Source organism: Lepus europaeus, chromosome 17 (assembly GCF_033115175.1).
Source record: "Lepus europaeus isolate LE1 chromosome 17, mLepTim1.pri, whole genome shotgun sequence".
In the NCBI taxonomy this organism is placed as follows: Eukaryota; Metazoa; Chordata; class Mammalia; order Lagomorpha; family Leporidae; genus Lepus; species Lepus europaeus.
The window spans coordinates 41,772,875-41,798,599 of NC_084843.1; the positions used below are offsets into that span (position 1 = coordinate 41,772,875).

Sequence of the window (25,725 nt, forward strand, 5' to 3'; positions counted from 1 at the left end):
GGATTAAGCTACCACCTGCAGTGTCAGCATCCCTTGTAGGTACTGGTTTGAGACTCTGGCTGCTCCACTTCTGATCCAGCTCACTGCTAATGCAACTGGGAAAGCAGCCAAAGATGGCCCAATGCTTGGGCCCCTGAACCCACATGGGAGACCCCAAAGAAGCTCCTGGCTTGGGACCGGCCCAGCTCCAGCCACTGTGACCATTTGGGGAATGAACCCGCAGATGGAAAATCTCTCTATCTCTCCTTCTCTCTCTATTTCTCTGTAACTCTGCCTTTCAAGTAAAATAAATGAATCTTAAAAAAAAGAAAAAGAAAAAACCATTGCATGGAAAAGAGGACTTATTAACCCCTCTAAAATACAAACTTATCTAGTACTGAAGAGAACACGGAAATCGGGGTTAAGGTGGTCTTGTGAGACCTCTTACTAACTGTGTGGCAGATGTGTTGGGCAGGTCTTTTAAACTTTTCAGAGCCTCAATTCTTGTATTGGCAAAAAAAACCCACAATAAACAAAAAGCAAACTAATGACACTTAAAAAAATCTGTCTTAAGGAGTTGTCAACTTGAAGGGAGACAGTATCCAGGGGCACTGTCGATATAAGATGCCATCCAGAAATCAGAAGAGAACTTGGGGTTGTTATCCTGCTGCAGACCCTTCAGTCATCCAGTGGGAGCTGATGTAGCAAGCATGTGGATGTTTGAGTTGCTTTAGTATGAGAGTGGAGCAAGGTAGATAAAGCTCCTGCCTTTGTGGAAGCACCTTAAAATCACCAGTCCAGGGGCCAGTGCTGTGGCATAGTGGGTAAAGCCACTGCCTGAAGTGTAGACATCCAATGTGGGCGCTAGCTGCTCCACTTCCCATCTGGCTCTCTGCTATGGCCTGTGAAAGCAGTGGGAAGTGGCCCAAATGCTTAGGCCCCTGCACCCCTGTGGGAGACCCAAGAAGACTCCAAGCTCCTGGCTTCAGATTGGCCCAACTCCAGCCATTGCAGCCATTTGGGGAGTGAACCAGCAGATGGAAGAACTACCTCTCTCTCTGCCCCCCCCCCCCCCCGCCTCTCTCTCTCTCTCTCTCTGCCTCTCTGTAACTCTGCCTTTCAAATAAACCTTTTAAAAAAATCACCAGTACAGACTTGTTCCCCTTATTTAATCAATTTCCAAATGCTCAACCACTGGTTCTAAGAATGAAGAGACAGATTGGAGTAATATTTAAGAGGACAGATGGGTTCAACCTGGTAGAAAATTGACATAGGGAATGAGACTTGATGGGAAGATTTCAGAGACTGGGTTTTATCACTGGAGTGATTACAAGATGGGATGAAAGGGACTAGAGTCTTGGGTTAAGCATGCAGAGCTGAAGGTATGTGTGAAACAGTTAAGTGGTATTGTCTAGGACAGTAGGCAACATAGGTCTAAAGTTGAAGGGAAAACTAGAGCTAGAAACTAAATGTTTGTGATTTGTGATCATCATACAATAGAGAGAGGCTCAAAGCTGTGGGTATGAAATAAATGGCCTAGAGATTGGATACGAAAGGTATGTTGCTTTCAGTACGGAGTATCTCATGATTTGAGACACTATTTAAGACATGCCAGTTGGTAGATACTCTGACATTACTCAGTCTCCACCAGACTATGAGGCAAGAGATTGGACCTTTAGAATGTGACTTTTTGGGCTGGCGCTGCGGCTCAATAGGCTAATCCTCCGCCTTGCGGCGCCGGCACACCAGGTTCTAGTCCCGGTCAGGGCACCGATCCTGTCCTGGTTGCCCCTCTTCCAGGCCAGCTCTCTGCAGTGGCCAGGGAGTGCAGTGGAGGATGGCCCAAGTGCTTGGGCCCTGCACCCCATGGGAGACCAGGAGAAGCACCTGGCTCCTGCCATCGGATCAGCGCGGTGCGCCGGCTGCAGTGTGCCTACCACAGCAGCCATTGGAGGGTGAACCAACGGCAAAAAGGAAGACCTTTCTCTCTGTCTCTCTCTCACTGTCCACTCTGCCTGTCAAAAAAAAAAAAAAAGAATGTGACTTTTTGTTTAAGTCACATGAACTTAAGCTTTGTTCCACCATCAAGTAGTCCCCTTAATTGTAGCATACCTAGTGCTTTTCTCCACATCAAGTCTCAAAATACATGAGTTCTAAGAAGAGCGCTCCCACAAATATGCAATAGTAATTGTGGAAATTGGTCTTACTCTTCATTCATCTTAGAGCAGATCACATCACAAAATGTAACTGCTTGGAGGAATTATGGTGAGATGGTCAGGAGGGAAGGAGGATAGGCCTCCCCTCCGATGGCACTGCAACGATGATGAGCGCTGGGCGGCGCGGAAAGGGGAGGAGGCGTTCTCATTTCCCCGATTATGAGTTTCTGGGAAGTGCTTGTGCTGTTTTCTAGGGAACACACATGCAGGGCTGAGCTGGAGCTCGCCAAGTTTTCGATTCCTTCATTAGCCCGCATCAGTCCATTACAGCTGTTCTCCCAGGAGCATACATTCTGTCCTAAAAACAACCCCTTCTCTGGTTACAACTGTGAACATTTATGATTCAGTAAAGAAATGAGACAGAAACATGTAAGAATTCTTTGGTGTTCAGAACTTTCCAGTGAAAAGTTTTTATTTTGTTTTAGCAAACTCCTTTAAAAAAATACTCACCCAGCCCCCAGGTACAGATAGCTTCATGCCAGTGGAAGAAAAGGAGTAACATAGAGTTTTCAAGTCAAGTTTTAAGAATCACATGAGTTCATTTAATACTAAGCAATACCATAATGCATTCTGTATTATGGTTTCCATGGTGACCTTAGATTTGAAAACCTTTGGAAAGAGATTGCATTCCAGCAAGAGCACTTCGCTGGCTGATGCACTAGTCTGCCGTGGCGTTTCTGGTGACATTCTCTTCAACTTGAAAGACTTATTTTTGCCCTGAATGCATGAACACAGCCCACTTTCGGACACCAGTCACGTGGGGGTGGCAAATGCAGCAGCAGAAGGCCCCGTTGGTGTTGCTCTCTGCCACTGTCTGCTCTTGAGCGGAGCGCGGATTAGGGCGATGTGAGCCCATCAGCCGAGCTGTGGCTGAGCAGTGAAATACTAATCATCAGACTGCTGGCTCCCTTTCCTGGCAGGAGCTGAGTCTCACAAGGCAAAAGCCTCACTTCTGTTCAGGGCTTCATCACCTCCTCTCCTTGCTTCTTCCTTTATCAGGTGGCAGTTGGAATATTCCAGGTGCCCTTCTCACTGACAGATTTGGATATTCTGATCAGCTCCTGCTGACCCTTTCAGAGCCTGACTCCTGTTCCATCACCAAAACAACTTCACGCCATCCTTGTGCATTGAGGAACTGAAATCGCCAGTGTTTGGTTTTATCTAGTTTCCTGCTTGCCTCCTAGTTTCTTAATATCAGTACCATTTTCCTCTTTATTTATTCTCATTTTTTTCTATTTATTGCATATAATTTCTGATAGCCTTGCCCATCCCAAGTCTCTTCTTCACTTTCCCTTTTATCTTTCTGTATGAAACCATTTCTGTCTCTTAAAGGTTTTTTTTTTCCATTGTAAGCAAAGCACATGTTCATTATCAATATATTGAGAGAAAAAAAATTTTGGAATCACTCATGGCTCTATATACTGTTAATATTTCAGTATATTAGTCCTTTAGCATATTTCTTACATAATTCTTGTCATGCTATCCATACAGTTATTATTCCTGTCTCCTTTTATTTAACATTTGCTACGTACATTTGCACATAATTGTGTAGACCTTAACATTTCTAAATGGTTTCCTTACTGAAGGGAAGACACCACTATTCTCTGGGAGTGTGAGTCAGGCAGAATATTGACCTGATTTCATTTGCTGAACAAGCAAGTTACTTATTTTCTAAACATTTATGGAGAACCTGCTCTTTATGGACAAAACTGATTAATTTTTATTTATTTGAAAAGCAGAGAGACAGAGGGAGAGTGCTCCCATCTGCTGGTTCACTGTCCAGATGCCCCCAACGGTGGGAACCGGGTGAGGCGGAAACCAGGAGGCTGGAACTCAGTCCAGGTCTCCCATATGGGTTGCAGAGATCCAAATACTTGAACCATTACATGTAGCCTTCCAGAGTGGGTATTAGCAGGAAGCTGGAATTGAAAGCAGAGCTGAATCCAGACACTCCAATTTGGGATGCAGGCATCCCAAGCAGTGTCTAACTGCTGTGCCAAATGTTAGCCCCAATAAGGGTGAATTTTAAGGATGCACTTACATGTAAGACAAGCATCCCCTTCTCTTACAAATGGACACCCAGGAGCCAGAACTAATGTTTGACTCAGCAGATCACTCTCTGGCTTGTTCAGTTCTCCCTGTAGTAGACATGTGGAGCTCCCTGTAGTAGACTTGTGGAGCTCGCAATGGAGGTGCCATATGATCAAGGCTCAAAAGGATGAACAGGAGTAAGCCAAGTGGAATGCAGAGAGAAAATGAGTTTGCCAGGTGGACATAAAAGTGTAAAAGGGAATTGAGGAATAAGGTGAAGCTGGATGTGCCTGGGCATGTGATCTTAGCCAGAAGACAGGATGCAGGCAGCGGCTGTGGGACCTTTCAAAGAAGTTTAGACTTTGAGAGCCAGGAAAGATTCCAACAGGGGACATTATATGATCTGTCTTTCAGAAGCGTATGTCTCCAGTAATACAGATAGTAGGGCATTGGGGAAGGGTGCAGGGAGGAACCGGACTTGCAGTGGTGCCAGATTATGCCCACCCATTTTGTGCCAAATACGATTCTAAATGTCTTGTCATTTCATTCCTGCGACACTGAGTGGGGGGGGAATTGTACTTGGTTCAGAGATACTGACCTGCCTCATGCCTCAGAGGTGCTAAGTGGCAGAAGCAAAAAGATTGGCCAAGTGTCTGTTCTTGTTTCTCCCCATGAGGAAGATAAGCGATACTTTTGCATGGCTGCCTGACTTAGAGGTGAGGAAGGCCCAGAACAGGGCAGAGAGGGGTGAATTTGGGAGACGTTGGGAAGGTGAGAACAACAGCTGTCTAGTGTGAGAGGCCACCAGAGTCAGAAAGCATTCACTGAGGAATTCCAGAGAGCCTCAAAGAACAGCGTGTGAGTGTGTGGGAAACATTATCCGGGGTGTCGGAGTGCAAGCGGATGGACAGTGGGCCTCTGATCGGGGGCAGGCTGCCAGAGCTCCCAGGCACCTCAGGGCACCAGTAGGCTCCATTCGGCAGCTATGCTGTCCTGCTGGAGAGGCTCCCATTGGCTACATTTGAGCATCGCCATGAATAATGACAGTGTGGGATTATAATAAATGAGAATTAGGCTCTTTAGAGAAAAAAAATCAACTAATATAAAAAAATTGTAAAAACACTAGTTTGCAATCATTGTAGTAATAATTCAAGAGGACATAGTCACTAGTGGATGCTACTGAATAAAGGGTTAAAAATCATAATATTTATATAACTTCAAAACATCACAAGTTGTTTATTAATTATTCAGAAATAAATGTATGCACTTAGGAGAGAAGTCTGTTAGGCACTTCCATAGCCAAATGATCAAACCAGTGGCCTAAAAGATGACTTCCAGTGCTTCCAGACACACTGGACTGAGGAGGATACAACGTCACCTTGGTAACACTCCTGCCAACAAGAGGTAACCTGAATTTAAACAAAAGGCAACATTGCTATAAAACCAAATTGAGGGCTATTCTACAAAGATACCAGGCTGTATTCCTCAAAACCATCAGTGTAATGAAAAACAAAACAAAAACAGAAGAATTGTAATTGATCGAGAAAAAAAAGAAACTTCAATGTATATTCTTTGTGTGGAGCCTTGATTGAAGAAGGAAACCCTACAGGGCATTGTTGGAACTGTAAATTATGAATATGGACTGTCTATTAAGCGTGGTAATTGTACATCATTGTTAAATTTTGTGAGTGTGTTTATGGAAGAGAGAATGTCCTAATTTTTATAGTCAGAAGTGAAATGTTAGTAATGTAGTCAACCTATTCTCACATGACCTGGAGAAAAAAGAAGAGAATATGGCAAAATGCTGATAATTAATGAGCCAAATCAAAGGGTTTGTGATGTTCATTATATAGTTCTTTAAATTTAGATTTGGGGGCAGGAGCAAGCATTGTAATACACTGGTTTAAGCCACCACTTGAGATGCCTACATCTGATATCAGAATGCCTAGGATTGAATCCCACTTCCACTTCTGATCCAGCTTTTTTCTAATGTGGCTGGGAGGCAATAGATGATGCCACAAGCACTTGGGTTCGTGCCACTCACCTGGGAGACCTGGATGGAGTTCCTGGCTCCTGGCTTCAACCTGGTCCAGACCTCACAGTTGCAGACATTTGAATAAGCTAGCAGATGAAAGATCTCTCCCTCCGCCCCCCCTCCTTTCTCTCTGCCTTTCAAATATATAAATATATCTAAAAGAAAAAAGCTGGGGACAGCATTGTGGAGTGCAAGTTAAGCCTCTACCTGCGATGCCAGCATCCCATATGGGGGTGGGTTAGAGACCCAGTTGCTCCACTTCTGATACAGCTTCCTGCTAATGCACGTGGGAAAGCAGCCGAATTGGCTCAAATGCAGATCAGAAGCAGAGGAGCCAGGACTTGAACCCATGCCCTGATATGGGATGGCAGCTGTGTCATAACCTACAGTGTGACAAAACCAGCCCCTATGGAACAGTTTTTGCTGAAGAACAAGAGGATGCTAAGGAATTAATGTTTTATTGCTAATCATTACTCAAGTAGTACCACCCCTCCAAGCCTATGTAGTATAGAGATTAATGGGTACATGTGAGAATACAGAAGTAGAGAGGGTCTAAAAGAGGTAAATGGAAGGAAAAGTCTTAAAAAAAGGTTCTAAACAGAGTACATGGTGAGATCTACTTCAGATCAGTTATGGTCAGCCTGTTTGTGGATGAACCCACATTTTTCCAAAAGTAAAGCAATTACCATATGGAGGGATAGTTCAGAGAGTCCTTGTGAATGATCATGGAAGGTCATCCTGCAAGGCTGTGTGTTTAAGGAGAATCATCTCAATTCCCTGTTGCCTATCAGGCATTACGTCCTCACATAAGAACTTCCAAAAAGATTGATCTAGCTTGGTGATAGTAATGCTGCTGTTTTGTAACGTTTTCTCTCACTCTGGTGAGTGGGGGTTAAGCATGAGGAGGTGTTATTCTCGCCATTGTACAAGTAAGAAAACTGAGGCTAGAATGGGTAAAGTGGTTTGTCTGGAGCCACCTACATGGTTAACCTAAAACTGGGGTTGGCAGATTTGTGCTCATTATTGTTCTTGCAAAATTAAATTTAGACAAAGGCGCTAACATGGGATGTTAATAGGGGAAGTGGGGAAAAGATTGAATGGGAACTCTTGTGTTACTATATTACAATTTTTGTTTTGTAAATTTAAAACAATGTCAAAATCAAATGTTAATAAATAATTGTCAACAAAAAAGGTAAACTTAAGACCAGTGTATCTAAGTATAAAGCAAAGAAAGTTAAAAATCAAATTGAGAATGCCTGCAGAAGGCAGAAAATGTGCAATTTATTTGTGAAGGACTCCCATAAAAATAACTTCTATAGAGATTGGGAAGTTTGATTTAAGTAGAAAATGCCTTATGAAAAATAGATCTTTAATGAGTAATGAATAAATGTTGCTTTAGCAATCAACTTTTGCATTTAAATTACATGTATAAAATTTATTAACATTTACCAGAACAATGGCACAAAGTGACCTTGGAGACATTGTCTATTGTTGAACACTCCTTGTCATCCTAAAAAGGTGTTAGCAACAAGAGCAGGCTCTTTGTAGGGACTTAAATGCAAGACTGGCTGAGAGGTAGGACGTTTGGACTCTGGTCCTCCTGAATTACTTCTGTCAGCCCTTAGGTACTGCTAGGTGGACTTCTATTTACTTCCTCATCTGTAAAGTGAGTAGAGCATCCATGGTGATGAACTGGCAGGCTTGTGAGGATAGAAGATAACCAGTGGGAAGCTATCAAAAAGGTGTGAATGTCTGTGCAAGGAAAAGGTATCACTTTATTTTGTAAAAGCTACCTGCCTATTTTATTATTTCTTACTGCCCAGCCAACTAATAAAATAAGGCAGGAGAATTGGTAGGGGGCTGCTTTGAGCCTCTCCCTGCTGCTATGAAATCTAAAGCCTTGGTCACACTTTTAGACATACTGCCTTCCCAGTGGGGCTCCGAGGTCAGGCTACAGGAAATCTTCCTAATTTAGACCAATTTTTAAGTACCTGTCATCGGTCAAGAGGACTGCACACGGATTGAAATCCGGGAGGGTGGCGACGCCCTGCTGTTTGAGACCTTGGTCACTGGGGAGCTGATGCTGAGCGAAACTGCAGCATGTACACACGCTTCTCAGTTGCAGGCTGCACAGCACAAGGATTGGTGAGGATTTTACAGCTGTGTTCATGCTGCTCGATTCCTTCAGAAGCTCTGATCCTTGACCAAGCTGTTTACAGGCAGTTTTTTTGCGGGGAGGGGTGCTTCATGGATGATAATCAGTTTTGTGTTTTGGAAGAAGACCATCCTTCAGAAACAACACCAAATGACTCTCCTTAGTAGGTAGGAGACCTGAATGAATGTGTTTTCTGAGGGCTACCCGGCTGTTCCTGGTCGTTGGATTGTGGTGTCGGGAGTGTATCACTTCCCTGAGGGACCTTGGCTGCTGCAGAAATGGTTACTTTATATGTACTCAGCTCCTGGTTTATCCAAGAGTGTGAGGGACTGGCAGTGCATGAGGTACCATGTAGTTTTGCCAACAGTACCTAAAAGGAGTCCGAGGGCTTGGATGCTAGCCCCAGCCATGACACTGGCAAGCCTAGGGCTGGTGTGGGAGCTGCCTTGCTGCCGTCTCTGGGCTACCCTAAGATGAAGCATTAGGAAGAGTCCAGGGTTATCCTAAAGAGCATTTCTGCCCCTTCACATTCAGAGTTGTTCCACTGGGGTCTGTGCAGCATTATCTGATGGGTTTTTAGTTCCAGCTTTCCTCTTCCTCCTTCCAGATGAGATCGGGTGTGTTCAGGGTGGTCTGGCAATACACTTGCTCCTCGCAGGAGGGGCTGAAGTGCAGTAAGTGCCCCTGCTCCTTAAGTACCACTAGAAAGCAGCAGTGCCCAGGGGCCATCTGCAGACAGTGGTGAGGACCATGGTGTGATCCAGTGTTGAGAAATTGTTGGGCGAATCCTGTCCTCTGACAAGCAAAGGCTCAATGGTACGAGGAGCCCTTGGTGCCAAGGCTCCCTGGTGGCCCACCCTCCCTCTGCTCAGTTTCTCTCTGTGCTTTGGCGTTGCTCACCTGATTTTGTCAGTTACTGACTTCATTTAAATAGGAGGAAAGTTGCTTTATTTTTTTTAAGATTTATTTATTTATTTGAAAGAGTTACACAGAAAGAAAAGGAGAGGTAGAGAGAGAGAGAGAGGTCTTCCATCTGATGGTTCACTCCCCAATTGGCTACATTGGCCGGAGCTATGTCTGTCCAAAGCCAGGAGCTTCTTCCAGGTCTCCCACGTGGGTGCAAGGGCCCAAGGACTTGGGCCATCTTCCAGTGCCTTCGTAGGCCATAGCGGAGAACTGGATTGGAAGTGGAGCAGCCAGGACTCCTGCTGCAAGTGGTAGCTTTACCCGTTACCCCACAACACCGGCCCCCAAGTTGCTTTATTTTTATTGAGAATCGATTTTTCTATGACCCTAGGAAACCAAAATTCACATAGTTAATTTAGATAGACTGTCTCGTCACAGCTTTGGAGTGTCCGCTGAGAGCCTTTACGCAGATATCTCGGTGCTGGGGGCAGGGCAGCAGTTCTAGTGTTCGTTGCAGTGGAGAAAGCACATTCCATCCCTCCTTTGCACTGCATGCAGCCGGAGACGCTGCAAGAATAAAGGGAGCAGCTCCTGGAGGACTCAAAAAAAAGTGACAGGTTCAGGAAGGAAGCCAAAATGCGTAATTGGAAAGGTCCAGCCTTGAGTTTCCTATCTTGTTTTGTTTTTGTCTCCTGCAAATCCCAGAACCACACCCTAGGCACAGACAGAAAATGCTCCAAGAATCCCTTTCTTTCTGCCCCAAAAGAGGAAGGGAAGCTGCCCTGGGACAGACTGGTAGAAATCCTACCAATGTCCATGCCAATCATGTTAGTATTTAGAATGTCACGTCCTATTCTTTTTCTGTGCATAGTTGTTTTTGGTTTTGTTTTTGAGATTTATTTATTTAAAGGATAGAATGATAGAGAGGGATGAGGTAGGGGGAGGAAGAAAGAAGGGGAAAGAGATCGTGCATCCGCTGACTCACTCCCAATTGACTGCAACAGCTAGGGCTGGAGCAGGCCAGAGCCAGGAGCCTGGAAACCAGAGGAGCATATTTATGATCTGAGTTTCCTACACAGTCATCGTGCAGGTGTGCTTTAATGATTTTTTCAGCATTGTAGCCTGGTTCAGTGCTGTCCACCTTTGATGTGTGTTTGAGCCACCTCAGATTCTAGGACAGCAAGTGTAGCTCAGGGCTAAGGATGTGTTTACGGCAGCTTTCTGTCTTGCCAATACTCTCCCGGAACCAGGCTGTGAATACCCAGAGAGTAGTTACTTAGCAGTTCCTGTTGGTTGTCTCCAGTTTGTTGTTTTTATAACATAATGTCATAGTCATGTGTTATTTGTCTGGAAAGCTTTCCTTCATATCCAGTATCATTTATTTGAGATACACTTCTAGTGTTACTGCGACAGAGGTTATGTTGGCATTGCTGGTAAACTGTAGATGCTGACTTTCCTAGAGGGTTGTTTTCCAGTGGCGATAAATCTGTCATCCCAAGATGTGGGTGAGGAAATCAGGGCTTGGGATGGTCTGGCTCCCTCTGGTCCCACAGTGAACTTAACTCCAGCGTCTTTCCAGGGCCTGCTCTTCCTTGTACTGCTCTGTAGAGTGCCTCTGCTTTCACCTGTCCACTCCTGTGAGGAACCTGGTTGAGGAGATCATTGTCATGGCACCTGCCTCATTCTCAGCTCTCTTAAAAAAAAAAAAAGTTCTGCTGATTTGTGATAACATGAGCTTCTGTTCTATTTTTTAAAAACTTTATCTCATAACTGTAATTTTCTTATAAAAATTTATTTTTCATTTATTTGAAATAGTTACAGAGAGAGGTAGAGACAATAGAGAGAGGTCTGCCATCCAGTGGTTCACTCCCCAAATGGCCACAACAGCCGGAACTGAACCAATCCGAAGCCAGGAACTAGGAGCTTCTTCTGGGTCTCCCACATGGGTGCAGGGGCCCAAGGACTTGGCCCATCTTCTGCTGCTTTCCCAGGTGCATTAGCAGGGAGCTGAACAGAAGTGGAGCAGCCGGGACACAGACCTCCGCCCATATGGGATGCCTGTACTGTAGGCCGCAGCTTTCACCCTCTGGGCCACAGCACCACCCCTTCCCCCACAATGAGTTTTATTTCTGTGTATTTGACAGTGGTTTTGCCTCCTCTGGTCACTTCCTCTGTCCTTTGTTGAATTTTGTTCCCTAACTTGGTCTTATTTTACTTGATATCTATGTGCTGTGTACACAAAAAAGATACTAACATGTCTTGCTGTAATTGTTTTGTAATTTTTCTTGAACTTTCTTGCTTTTTTAAACATAATTTGAATTTTCGATGTAGCTATAAATATCTACCCTCTTTTCCTGTTTCCCTCTAAGCTTAAAGATGCTTTCCTTGCAACAGTTTGCTTTATCTTTACTAAGAGCTGATTGAGACAATGCTTGTATTTGAAAAGAAAAAGCGGAGGGGTTTTCAGAACGTCTGCAAGAAATGTAGTTTTGTTTTCTCTCTATTTACCATGATTCCATGCTGACTTCTTTTTTTATTATAATATAAATTTTATTTTATTTATTTTTTTAGATTCTTCCTACCATACCCGCCCTCCCACCTACACTCCCCACCCCCTCCTCCTCCTCCTCCCTTTCCCAGTCCCATTCTCCACTAAGTTCCATTTTCAATTATACACAGAGTATCAACTCTATACTAGGTAAAGAGTTCGGCCGTGTTGACTTCTTAGTTTCTCATCCCATGCCTCAACAGGCTCAGTTTTCCTGCACGGATTTTCTTGTTAGGATGAGAGGGTGAATTATGGGTTGATGCTGTCTTAGGAACACGATCTATAGCTCTCAAAACAGGGAGGGTGTTTTGGAGGAATAACTCCAGTAAGGAAGATGAAGCATGTTTGCCGTCATTGTCTCCTGTGAGGTGTCCATCGTTAGGGCAGAACTAGGCAAACTTTTCATTTGAAACTTTAAAAATTTTGTCATGTGTATAGCTGCATGCAGTTACAAAACTAAAACGGTCCCTCACCCCTTGTTTTGAGTAGCAGTCGTCCTCTGTCCCAGCCCCCTTTTCTCACTTCCTTCCCAGCCTTTTACCTGCATCGTGTGGTATTTACCTCCGTGTCTTTAACTCTGCTCACAGATGTTTCGTGTCTGTGTGTGTGTGTGTGTGTGTTCTGACGTCCCTAAGCCACTTGGGAATCTCAGTGCTCGGTGACGTTTGAAGATAGGCTGTCTCCATTCTTGATGTCCCGCTGTGCAAGGCACAGCTTTCCTGCCCTCCTCTGCCCTCTCCTTCCCTTCCCCCTCTCTCCTGCCGTCGTGGCTGCCTGCATTCAAGCTTCTTGTCATCTCCGTGCAGCTCTCTGTCCTTAGTTTGGCTCACAGTCCGGGGCTTGCGTTACTCAGTTCTGTAGATGCTGTTCACAGCCTTGCCATGCCGTCTCCTGGTTCTCTGTGCTGGACTTTGTTTCCTGTGGACTTGGCAGCTGCCTCGCTGTAGCGTCTTATATGAACTTGTCTGCACGTGATGACTCTTCCCCATCCCGTCAAAGGCACTGGTTGTGGGCTGGTCTCACCTCCCGGACGTCCCCTCCAGAGCACCTGACTTGCTCCCCTGCTCCCAGCTGTCCCTTCGCTGGCGTCTTTGCCTGTCCTTGGATTTCTTCACTACGTTTGCTCCCTTGCTTCGTAGAACATATACTTGGTGATTTCTGGGACATGGTCTACAGGTGGTAGATGTTGTTCAAACCTGCATGTACAAAAAGGCTTTAGTTTATCCTTGAGTCTGTGCTTAGTTGTGATACAGATAAGCATAGAATTCCAATTTGGAAATCATTTTCCCTCAGAATTTGAACACATATTTCCAAAGTCTTGTTCTCCAGTGTTGCTTTTGAAAAGTCTCATTCTAACCACCCCTCGTATGAAGCCTCTCTTTCATCCCTGGAAACATTAGGATCTCTTCTTAGTCCCCAGTCTCTGAAATCCGGTGATGCTGAGTCTTGCTAAGCAGGTCTTTTTGTATTGTGCCGTGCCTTCAGTGTGACCCCTTTGGGTTTGAGATTTATATCCTCTGTGTTCTGTATTCCACCTGCCTCCGTAACTAGACCTCTTAGTAACTTTTTAAAAGAAATTACAGGGCCGGCACTGTGGCTTAGTAGGTTAAGCCTATGCTTGTGTCGCCAGCCGATGCCGGTCAACTGCTTGGGCCCCTGCACCCACATGGGAGACCCATAGGAAGCTCCTGGCTCCTGGCTTCAGATTGGCCCAGCTCTAGCCGTTGCAGCTGTTTGGGAAATGAACTAGCAGATGGAAGATAAATCTCTTTGTCTCTGTCTCTGTCTCTGTCTCTCTCCTCCTCTGTAACTCTGTCTCTCGAATAATAAATAAATCTTAAAAAAAAAAAAAACTTAAAGGGAAATTCACTGACGTGTGTGTTTCCCAGATCTGGAATATTATCAATTAAATGTCCAAAAGGGATCATGACGTTTGCGTTGGCCACTGAGAAATTGCAAGTGCTGACAAAAGAACATGTAGACAATCACACATTATATTTGACAGAGCAAATAAAAGTCTCAATGAATGAGTTTTTAAGTCATTTATTACTCTAGTGTCTGGTCCAGACTTAGATCATAGACATGTAAATTTATGATTCCCTCGACTCCTCACCCTGAGTAAAAGGAGAAACATCCAATGCTGCGCACATAATTTCTGAAGACTGAGAGCACAGCCTGCTCTGTCCCTTGGTTCAGTGTGGTCCCCAAAATCACCAAAAAATATGACACATTTGATTTACCCCAGCCTCCAGTGGCTTCAGCTAAGTTAGTAGACAGTTATCCTAGGCCAAGCATGGCAAAAATGCATCTCTAAATTTTTCCTAGGCTGGAAATTTAAATTTTCCTTTCTCAAAATGACAGTTAAACCAAATCAATCAGTTTTTCTCTGCCAGTGTATTAAGGAAAAAAAATTAGACAAACATCTGCTGAAATGTGCTATTCATGTTCTAACATCTCAGGAAAGTTCTGAAGCCACATGCTTGATCTGTTGGACTGTACTTATTAAAGGCTACTCGTGGATGGTTACTATTGAGTGGGTAGATTCTGCTGGAGAGTGTCTTAATATAAGCTTAATTCTGGATACAAATCATAATTGGAGCATGTCTTCATTTAAAAAAAAGATTTATTTATTTGAAAGGCAGAGTTACAGAGAGAGAGAGAGAGGGAGGGAGGGAGGGAGGGAGAGAGAGAGAGGGAGAGAGAGAGGGAGGGAGGGAGGGAGAGATCTTCTATCTACTAGTTCACCCCCCAGTGGCTGCAGTGGCCGGAGCTGAACCAATTGGAAACCAGGAGTCAGGAGCTTCTTCCAGGTCTCCCATGTGGGTGCAGGGGCCCAACCACTTGGGCCATCTTCCACTGCTTTCCCAGGCACATTAGCAGGGAGCTGGATCAGAAGTGGAGAAGCTGGGACTCGAAGCAGCACCCATACGGAATGCTGGTTCTGCAGGCAGAAGCTTTACCCGCCACACCACAGTGCCGGCCCCTGGAGTATACTTTCAAATAGACTAAAAATGAACCTTCTTTTCTTTTTTCCCACCAGCTTTTTGGAGACTGGGAAGCCCAACTGCGGAGAATAATGAAGCTCATTGCTGGAGGTGGCCTGTCCATCACTGGCTCTCACAACATGTGCGGGGACTACCTATACAGCGGCCACACGGTCATGCTCACACTTACCTACTTATTTATCAAAGAGTGTAAGTCTAGAACGGCCTTGCACTGTCACTTCCTCCCCTACCCTCTCCCTGGTCCCTGGTCTTTGGTAAACCACGTTTTCAGGAGGTGCTGAAGCCAGACTGAGGGCTTCAGGAAGACAGCAGCTCCATCTCCTCACCGTGCCTGGCACACAGCCGGCACCCAGGGAAAAATGTGGAAGCAAGGATGTAATTGCCCTTCTTGATGAGTGTCTTGGTTTCCTGGAGCATCACCTACAATGTTGGGGTGAAAGCAATTTCAATTATGCATAGTGCGCAGGTTGTGTTGTGAGCTAATTGCACAGCTACTGTAAGGAACCAGAAGGGAATCCTGCGAGGATACAAAAATCCAGAATCAGACCCAGTGGGATGGTGGTGGATCATGTGTTAGCTTAGCAGCCACTCTTCTGTGCCCCTGCGCGGTGCTGTAGGCTGAGGGTACGGGATGGTCCTATGACATCTCTGCCCTCGAAAGCCCCTGAGCCCGTGGGTGACAGAAACACGAAGTAGGGAATTTCCTTTTAGAGATATACTTAAAATATTTTACTATGAAACACACAAAAGATACAGTAGTTAACTATGTACTGTGCAGATTTCAGATACTCATATATTAGCATGTTGCTATATTCAATTCAAATAACTCTTTTAAAGAGGAAGTAAAATAATAATATATGATTAAAGCCTTTTCATCTTTTCACTCTCTCATTTCATTTATCATTTCCCAGCATCTTTTTGTACTTCTGTGTTGTTCTGTGGTTTTTAAAAACTTACATAAGTGGTAACATGTATATATGCGTCATATTTATACATGTATATATGTTTATATGTTCTTATGGCACTTTTTTCTCCTAAAACATGTTTTTGAGACTTGAGATTCTGGTTTTTGCATTTGAATTGCTGTAAATGAGCCACTGATTATTTAATTCATTTTTCAGTGTATAGAAAATTCAGTTGTTCTCGACCTTACTGTGAAAAAACAGTCTAATGAGCCTTATACAGTCCATTTCCACAAACAGCAGTAAACTAAACCAGGCTGCTCTAGGCTTGCTCACAAAACAAGGCGCACATTGCAATCTGGAGGTAGCTTGGGCACATATGGAACTTTCTGGAGGTTTACGTGGTATAGGGATCATTTTGAGGAATGGGAGTGGCGGGGTAAGTAGGAATACCAGGTCGTGGAGGGTTTCCTAAGCCATGAGGAGTCCGAGTTGCCATGTGATGGAAACGGTGCCTGTGGAGGATCAGTGGCGCCTTATTTGTCTCTCAGAGAGAGGCGAGGACAGCACTGCGGCAGCAGATTTCAGGGTGGCTTGGAGAGAGGTGAGACAGGAGGTCAGGAGGAAAGTGAGATTTGTTGCTGCTGAAATCAAGGGAAGGGAAGGCAATGGGCTGACCTAGCGTGATGGCTTCAGGCTAGAGAGAAGTAGGGGTCCTGAGAGAGACTGACCAAGAAGATCCAACAGGTAGCACAAAATAGGATGGACCATGGGGCAGAGGACAGAGGTGAAAGCCCAGTTTGGGTCTTGAAAAACTAAGGTAAGGGAACACAGAAAGAGGAGAACATGTGGGATTTAAGACACACAGAGAGAGAAGGGCAAATAGATGTTCTTTCTGCCTGTGCTTAGTATGTGAGCAAATAGAGTGAATTCTAGCTGTGTCTATTCAGAATGTTTAGGGCTTGAGCTAGCCCGTGTATCATATGTACCCTGGTGTGGAAAATGGAAGCTGTGAGCCAGGTATCAGCAACCCTGGGAAGGCATGCCTGTCCCTGCTGGTTGATACCTGAAGTCCTTCAGTGGGGTCAAAGCTTAACCTTCTTGGTGGTCAGGCAGTGTGCCACACCGGGAAACACAGAGGCAGTGGGTTACAAACCTCTGATTTTGAATCCTGGTGCTATCCTCTACTAGCTGTGTGACCCTGGAAAAAGACCTTTAACCTCTTTAGGTCCTGGTTTCCTCATCTTTAGGATGAGTTATTCATGGATGGAGAAGAGATTCTGAGGACTAAGATTAAAATAGATGGCCTATATGAACACCAGGAAAGTTGCTCAAAGAATGAGTGTCCTTTGTTGTTGTATCGGTAAGGTACCCAATACCAGTATTCCTGGAAGATACTCCCGCCCTTATCACCTCATTGAACATTGCAAACTGTACTTCTCATGTTCTACTTCTGATCCCCCTAATTATACTCAACTTTTTATTTTTTCCAAAGCTTTTAATAACTTTTAATATTGTATACAATTTAGTTATTTATTGTAATCATCATCTCCTGTCTTCCCTCCCAGGAAGGGATCTCCTCACATGGGCGGGCTCTTTGCACACTTTTTTTTTTCTTCCTCATTGATCTATGTACCCAGAGTAGTGCCTGATATATGGTAGATGCTTACTGACTAGTGACTGAAGGAATGACTTGATTCCTGTACCCCTTGAGAACCCAGGAAAACTGGAACTTTCTCCCCTGGTGTGGGCAGGGTAGATAGCATTCTAACATGTTGCCAAAAACTTCAGGCCCTCTACCCATTGAAAATGCAAGGTAGAAAGGCCTGCAGTGGTGGAGCTGTTGTTGTTTCTCTCAGGTGATCTCCCAAAGGGTGTACAGACAAATACTTACCTTTTAGTGTCCTTTTTTTGGGAAGACTCTTTTGGACTAAAATTCTTAGGCATTTTTTGCAGTTTCTTCTAATTGTATTTGAGACATGGAAGTCTCACAGACCTTCAGCTTGGTAGGAGGCTACACAACTTGGAAAGAAGATAAGACCATTAAATCATTTATAATTGCTTTGTCCATGTATAAGGTTCTATGGGCTCATAGGTTTTGATTCTTATACAGAGCATTAACTCCAAATTAGCTACAGGTAAAACAGTTTTTGTTTGTTTGTTTGTTTGTTTTTTAATGGAGCATGGTTTGTCATGTCCTTAATTGGCTAGGCTCATCTTTAAATTATATTTATCATTATGTGAATCAAGTAATAACCAGATATTAATTACTGTTTCTGGTGAAATCATTTTATGAAAAAAAGTTGTTTACATTCTAACCTTGGTTATGCATAAGTAAAATCCCTGAAGATTTGCTAGCCCAGGAAGTATGCTTTCAAAAGGAAAGATCTGGGGCCAGCATTTTGGCGCAACATGTTAAGTGGCCACTTATGATGCCAGCCTTCTGTATGCCAGTTCAAGTCCTGGCTACTCTGCTTCTGATCCAGCTTCCTGTTAATGCACCTGGGAGGGCAATAGAAGATGGCTCAAGTATTTGGGCCCCTGTCACCCACATGGTAGACCAGGATGGAATCCCTGGCTCCTCGCTCAGCCTGGCTCAGACCTAGCTTTTCCGGCCATTTGGAGAATGAACCAGCGGATGGAAGATTTCTCTCTCTCACTCTCACTCTCATACTCCCTCTGTCACTCTACCTTTCAAATGATTAAATCAATCTTAAAAAAAAAGAAGAAAAGGAAAGACTCAAGGTAATTGGATTCAGAAGTCATAGTAGGGGTATGGCTGGGTACTCTTAGCATTATTGTAATAATGGGACTATTGCAAATGTCTCCTCTTTTCAGATTCCCCCCGACGACTCTGGTGGTACCACTGGATTTGCTGGCTTCTCAGCGTAGTTGGAATCTTCTGTATTCTCTTAGCGCATGACCACTACACTGTGGACGTGGTGGTGGCGTACTATATCACCACGAGACTCTTCTGGTGGTATCACACTATGGCCAATCAGCAAGTGAGTTTTGCCCCCACTGGATTTTAGCTTCTCTTACTCCCTGCTTGGGCCAAGGGGTGGGGGTAAGGATACACAAACAAACCTGCAGATGTCTTAAATGTTTGTTGAAGTGTTGTCAACTACGGATATATTGTCCTCTACAATATGGATCATCTTCTGAATCAAGAAGGAAAAAATGTGTTAATATAACGAAATAGGAGATTACTTCATTCAAGAATAGTGTCACACTCATTATCCATGAAAAATATTTTCTAAGCCCATGTCCACTCATTGCTTGATTTCCATTCCCATCCTCTTCTCTCTACCTTGGTCCCCTCACCAGTATAATACTTTAACAATTAAGTCTTTCCGTATTTAGCATAGCAAGTGAATAAATAAAAAGCAAGCTAAGGTTTTGATAGGCCGGGTAAGTGAGTCACGAGTTCTCCATGGGCACCGAGAGTTGGGATTGTTTGTGGTGTGGCTTCAGTTTCCAGATGAGCACTGAGAGCGGCAGAAATGGTGATAATGTGAGTGAAGCATTTTGGTGAGCATGGGACAGGTCTGCGGTGCTTGTGAATTTTAACAGAGGAAGTATTTAAACTTGAATCAAAAGATTTTGTTTCTTTATTATCTTAGGTGCTAAAGGAAGCTTCCCAGATGAACCTCCTGGCCAGGGTGTGGTGGTACAGGCCATTTCAGTACTTTGAAAAGAATGTCCAAGGAATTGTACCTCGATCTTACCATTGGCCCTTTCCCTGGCCTGTGGTGCACCTCAGTAGGCAAGTTAAATACAGCCGACTGGTGAACGACACGTAACAGCTGTATACATCGGGGGAAGAAGAACTGTCCGAAGTGCTAAGAACTCCATGAGAGAAGATGCCATAAATAAACACCTCCCTTATCCTATTACCTTTCAACAGTTACCTTGACTTAACCTATCGAGTTACCTGGTCAGCACTGTGATCTTTTTTTCTCTCCAAAGGACCTGCGTTGGACAACAATAAAGAAAATTTAACCTATCATGCACTGTACACATTTCCTGTTCATAGTCTGGGATTTGCATAATAACCCACAACCACCACGTTCCTTTGTATCTGATGCAGCAGCATAAATGTAAGCTTTTATATCATAAGTTCTGGTCTTTCCAGTCACATCTGGAAATAAAGCGTATTATTTTCTTGGGAAAACATACTTTTCATATCTCTTGCCCCAAAGATTGGGCTGTAAGCCATTTTCTAGCAAATGTCTCTATGAAGGTTTCTAAGTACCTGAATGGGGTTCGCTTCTGAAATCTTTCTACCTGTTGCACCGATATTCAAATAAAAATGACAGACACAGAAAGGTATGTTAACTTTGGGTTTTGTAAAATCAATACAGATAGTGTGTCAAAAAGTGCAAAAAAAAAAAAAAGATTCTGTTATAAAGTGATTTTCTAAGTATTTCCTAACTTTATTTTTCAAAATGATGTTATGAAAACCAAATTTAAAGATTTTTACTTGTCAGAGAGAAGAGAGTTAAAATATAAAATGCTTCTTGGGAGAGAAATTTGTCTATGTTTCTAGTGCCTTTTCTTGTCTTGATTGTATGGTCAGTAGGCAATCTTAAATGTTTTTATTTAAAATAAAGTATTCCATGAAAACATAAATGTATGTATACACTACTAAATTTTGCATTTATAGCTAAATTAATCAAATACTGCTTATGGTTTTAAAATTGCTCTGAATTGAAGAATGGGGATATTAATTAGAGAATCAGAGCCAGTTCACATATTGTGAGCAGGTGGCAGTGACATTGTACCACTTAAATTATTTTGTCATCTGTTGATAGTTAGTTTGATTTTAACTACACAATGAAAACAGCCATGAATATCTTTTTTTTTTTTTAAAGAGAGTTTTGAAAATGATCACTTACCTAAAACTTGACAGCTACGAATAAGTTATCCATACACTCATGGCAATTTTGTTGGTGAACAACAAAACAGAGATCTATTTCTTTAAAATATATTTGTGCAGAAACTGCATGTAATTCTAAGTTTCACTCCTAACATGCGTATGTTTGGGGAAGTATTCTATTCTATACTTGCCAATGTGGAGAACACAATAGTTTTTTAAGAATGAAGAAGTATATATATCCATTCTGTATTTTATGTGCAACAGAATTATCTTCTGTAGGGTTTTTTTTTGCTTTTGTGTATTCACAAGGTGATATTTGTATTGTAAAACAATAATGGTGAAGGAAATAAAAAGGCTTTTAAAATTTTGTTTGTTTAAAATCTTTGTAAAGTTATTATTCCAGAGAGTATACTGATATCTTACAGCTTATCTAGACCATAAATTAATCAAAATGCACTTTTTAATAAAACTGATACTTAAAATAAATGGCTCTTATGACTAATGTGTTTGCATTTCTCCATAGAAGTTGTAAGTCAAGTCGTTGAAGCAAGACAGGAATCCAAGCTTCACAACTGCTTCACTGAATTTGCGTATTTGACACAGGATCTTTTAATAATCATCTGGTTTTGAATTTTTCCTTAGGATTCCTTAGAATGAATTTTTTTTTTTTTTGACAGGCAGAGTGGATAGTGAGAGAGAGAGACAGAGAGAAAAGTCTTCCTTTTTGCCGTTGGTTCACCCCTCAATGGCCGCTGCGGCCGGCGCATCTCGCTGATCCAAAGCCAGGAGCCAGGTGCTTCTCCTGGTCTCCCATGGGGTGCAGGGCCCAAGGACTTGGGCCATCCTCCACTGCCTTCCCGGGCCACAGCAGAGAGCTGGCATGGAAGAGGGGCAACCGGGATAGAATCCAGCGCCCCAACCGGGACTAGAACCTGGTGTGCCGGCGCCGCAAGGCGGAGGATTAGCCTGTTAAGCCACGGCGCCGGCCTCCTTAGAATGAATTCTAATCTCTGTCCTTTACAGATTGGATGTATTTTTTTTTCAGTATATTTAAAAAGAAGTACAGAGATGTTAAATTCAAATTGTAAACTATTGTTTATAAATAATTTTGAATTCCTGAATTCTTAACCAAGTTAGTAACTTAATTTTTCTCCCTGTAACTGAAAGTAATGTAGCTTTCCCAGTTTAGATGGAAAGGAAAAGTGAATCAGAAAAGATAGAGTAATAGTACTTTGGTAATCAGCAGTCATGGAAAAGAACTTTTTAAAAATGAGAAAGATGTTTATTAATCCTGATATGGCAAAGAAAACGGGTATGACATGCTAGGATGGGTCTGTAGTTAGCTATGCAACCAGGTGCTTCATATTGAAAGGGAATGTAAATTGAGTCACTAAAAATGAATTAACACTTGCTAACACTAGTTTCTTGGTTTTCTAAGAAAGTTGAAAAATTACATAAAAAATTCATTATTATGAGTTTCCCTACCATGTATGTACCAAGACATCCACCCTGCTGGTTGATCTTCATGCCTGACTGCTGATTCTTGAATTGACAGTGTCTTGTGGCTCTTTAGTCTGCAAATCCCAAGAAAGACAAAGAAATCACCCTTGGCCAGCACCGCGGCTCAATAGGCTAATCCTCCACCTGTGGCACCAGCACCCTTGGTTCTAGTCCCGATTGGGGCGCCGGATTCTGTCCCGGTTGCCCCTCTTCCAGTCCAGCTATCTGCTGTGGCCCAGGAAGGCAGTGGAGGATGGCCCAAGTGCTTGGACCCCTGCATGGGAGATGAGGAGGAAGCACCTGGCTCCTGCCTTTGGATCAGCGCGGTGCGCCGGCCGCAGCGCACCAGCCGCAGCAGCCATTGAGGGGTGAACCAACAGCAAAAGGAAGACCTTTCTCTCTGTCTCTCTCTCTCACTGTCCACTCTGCCTGACCAAAAAAAAAAAAAAAAAAGAAATCACCGTTGTGTTCTGGACAGTTGTAGTACACTTGGTAACAACTGCCAGAGTGTGTTTTAGTTTCCTAAGCTAAGGCCATAGGCCACAGCGTCTGTTCGTTTGGTTTACTTTAAGTGTGTTGCTTGTTAGCCCTTACACAGCCACAAGGGGTAGGTATTACCTGCAACTTACCCATAAACCACCCACCAAGGTGACTCAGAAGTACTAAAGAACTTGCCCAACGGCATGCAACTGGTAATTGGTGAAACTGGAATCTAAGTTTCTGCCCTACACCACCAATATTGTCAGCCTCCCTAAAGCCTACAGTAAGAGTACGCACTGACAGAAATCTGCCTTGGGGTAGTTAAGGGCACAAATCTGTGGATGAAATGGTAGGAAATTGACATATTGAGATGTTGAGAATTTTGCCAGTTTCCTAATCACTGCTTTCTTTGTATCCCAAGCACATTTCAAAATTGATTAATTAGATAAATACCTCATAAACGTAGTCAGTACCACATAAAATGAGAATGCATGCCAGCCCTAATGTGAACACCACATACAGAAAGTCAACCAGATTTTGAATTAATTAGAAAACATGTGGCTTGGATTGCTTGATACTGATCTTCTTTTATCTTCTTTCTTTGAACAAATTGAAACTGTTGATTTTCCTACTCGCTGGCTGGTATCATAAATAATGTGGCTTCTAGTTCAGGGTGCAAGTCAGAAGGAAATGAAGTGGTCCCTCTTATTAGAGGGCCCTTTCACATTTAAAGTGATGATTGGTGATTTTAAATTCCCTGTCTGGTAATTCTGATGTCTGTGCCTTATCTGGGTCTCATTCTGATACTTGTATTGGAGTTCGGCGCGCTTCATAATTTTGGGTGAGCAATGAATATACTGTATTGGGAGAGAGGAATTGAGGTAAATAGGCCTTTTGTGTGAGGATTTGTTAGTCTGAGAGTTGGGCTCTATTCAGTGCTTGGAGTAGCTCTAGGTGCCAGAGGCTCCAAATTCCTCTAGTCACTTTTTTGACTACCCCTCTTAACTTTGACCTCCCCTACGTTGAATAGGCCTCTCAGATTCTGTGTCTTGCAGCTTGTTTAATCCACTGGTTTTCACATTGGAGGACCACTGGTATGGTGGTAAGGTACAGGGTGAGTGGGTTGAGGCTGTCTTAAAACCTCCTGATTAAGTCTTTCAGTAGGCCTGCGTCTCCAGACTTGACACTCAGAAGCCTTGCACTGGCTGGCGCCGCAGCTCACTAGGCTAATCCTCCACCTGCGGCGCTGGTACCCCGGGTTCTAGTCCCAGTTGGGGTGCCGGATTCTGTCCCGGTTGCTCCTCTTCCAGTCCAGCTCTCTGCTGTGGCCTGGGAAGGCTGTGGAGGATGGCCCAGGTCCTTGGGCCCTGCACCCGCATGGGAGACCAGGAGGAAGAACCTGGCTCCTGGCTTCGGATAGGCAGCACCGACTGTAGCAGCCATTTGGGGGGTGAACCAATGGAAAGGAGGACCTTTCTCTTTCTCTCACTCTCACTGTCTAACTCTGCGTGTCAAAAAAAAAAAAAAAAAAAATCCTGGCGTTAAATGTTCCCTTTAGCCATCCCCTACTTCTTTCCCTGGCTGCAGCATTTGCAATATGTTTCTTTGCAGCCTTAACCCCTGTTGTTTGACTCTGTTTTTTCTCCCAGAGTCTCGTGAAAAGACCAGAAGGGAATGGAGTAAGAGGAGCAGCTTCCAGCAACTCATCCATTACCGTGGAGATGTTCAGAGCAGGGCTCGTGGTTGATTTTTGTTCCACGTAAGCAAATCTTGGCTATGACACTGAGTAAGCCTTTCTCTCCAGTTCTGGGTTTGGTCTTTGAACCTGTGGCCTCAGTTCTATGATGGGTCAGTTTTTGAAAATGTTTTCTGGGGCTGGCATTGTGGTATAGCTGGTAAAGCTGCTGCCTGCAATGGCTGGCATCTCATACGGGTGCCAGTTTGCATCTTGGCTGCTGCACTTCAGTTCAGCTGGGAAAAGCAGTGGAAAATGGCCCAAGTGCTTGGGACCCTGCCACTGTGTGGGAGACCTGGATGAAGCTCCTGGCTTCAGCCTGGCCCAGACCTGGGGGCTGCGGCCAGCTGGGCAGCGAACCAGCAGATGGAAGATGTCTCTTTGTCTCTCCCTCTCTAACTCTGACTTTCAAATAAATAAATAAATATTTTTTAAAAAAGAAAATGCTTTTTTTTTTTTTGTGGAACATTTTAAAAGGGCCAGTTGACACTTTTTTAAATTTTTTTTTTTTTTTTTGACAGGCAGAGTTAGAAAAAGGTCTTCCTTTTCCATTGGTTCACTCCCTAAATGACTGCTACGGCCAGTGTGCTGTGCCGATCTGAAGCCAGGAGCCAGGTGCTTCCTCCTGGTCTCCCATGCGGGCGCAGGGCCCAAGCACTTGGACCATCCTCTACTGCCTTCCTGGGCCACAGCAGATAGCTGGACTGGAAGAGGAGCAACCAGGACAGAACCAGCACCCCAACTAGGACTAGAACCCGGGGTGCCAGCACCTCAGGCGGAGGATTAGCCAAGTGAGCCGTGGCACCAGCCAAAATGCTTTTTTTTTTGAAAGAGCTCTCATCCACTGGTCCACTGGTTCACTTTCTTTCTTTCCTTTTAATATTTATTTATTTATTTATTTATTTGAAAGAGTTAGAGAGAGAGAAGGGTCTTCCATCCACTTCTTCACTCCCCAGTTGGCCACAATGGCCAGAGCTGTGCCAATCTGAAGCCAGAAGCCAAGAGATTCTTCTGGGTCTCCTATGTGGGAGCAGGGGCCCAAGGACTTGGGCCATCTTCCACTGCTTTCCACTGGTTCAGTTTCCAAATGCCTGCAGCAACCTTTTCTGGGCCAAGCCAAAGCCAGGAGCCAAGAACTCAAGGTCTCCTACATGAAGTAGGAAGAATCTAGTTCCTTGAGCCATCAACACTGCTTCTCAGGGTCTGCATTAGAAGCTGGAGCCAGAGACACGTATCAAACCCAGGCACTCCAGTGTGGGGCACAGGGATCTTAACCCTGGGCCAAATGCCTGCTGCTGGCATGAGTCATTTCTCAGCTTTTTCTTATTCTAAGTGTTAGAGAGTGGATGTCCTT

The 25,725-nt window shown here is 43.9% G+C and overlaps 1 protein-coding gene across 9 annotated transcripts in view; it reads left to right on the top strand.

Moving 5' to 3' along the window:
* Nucleotides 1-21,128, top strand: part of SGMS1 (sphingomyelin synthase 1) — a 465,134-nt gene extending 444,006 nt beyond the window's left edge. For all 9 annotated transcript variants that reach the window (XM_062215295.1, XM_062215298.1, XM_062215297.1 and 6 more), the window contains 3 exons: nucleotides 14,911-15,064; nucleotides 18,616-18,782; nucleotides 19,401-21,128. In XM_062215295.1, coding sequence (XP_062071279.1) covers nucleotides 14,911-15,064; nucleotides 18,616-18,782; nucleotides 19,401-19,580 — 501 coding nt within the window. In that variant the 3' untranslated portion in view covers nucleotides 19,581-21,128. The remainder of the gene's footprint in view (nucleotides 1-14,910; nucleotides 15,065-18,615; nucleotides 18,783-19,400) is intronic.
* Nucleotides 21,129-25,725: the final 4,597 nt, after the last annotated feature.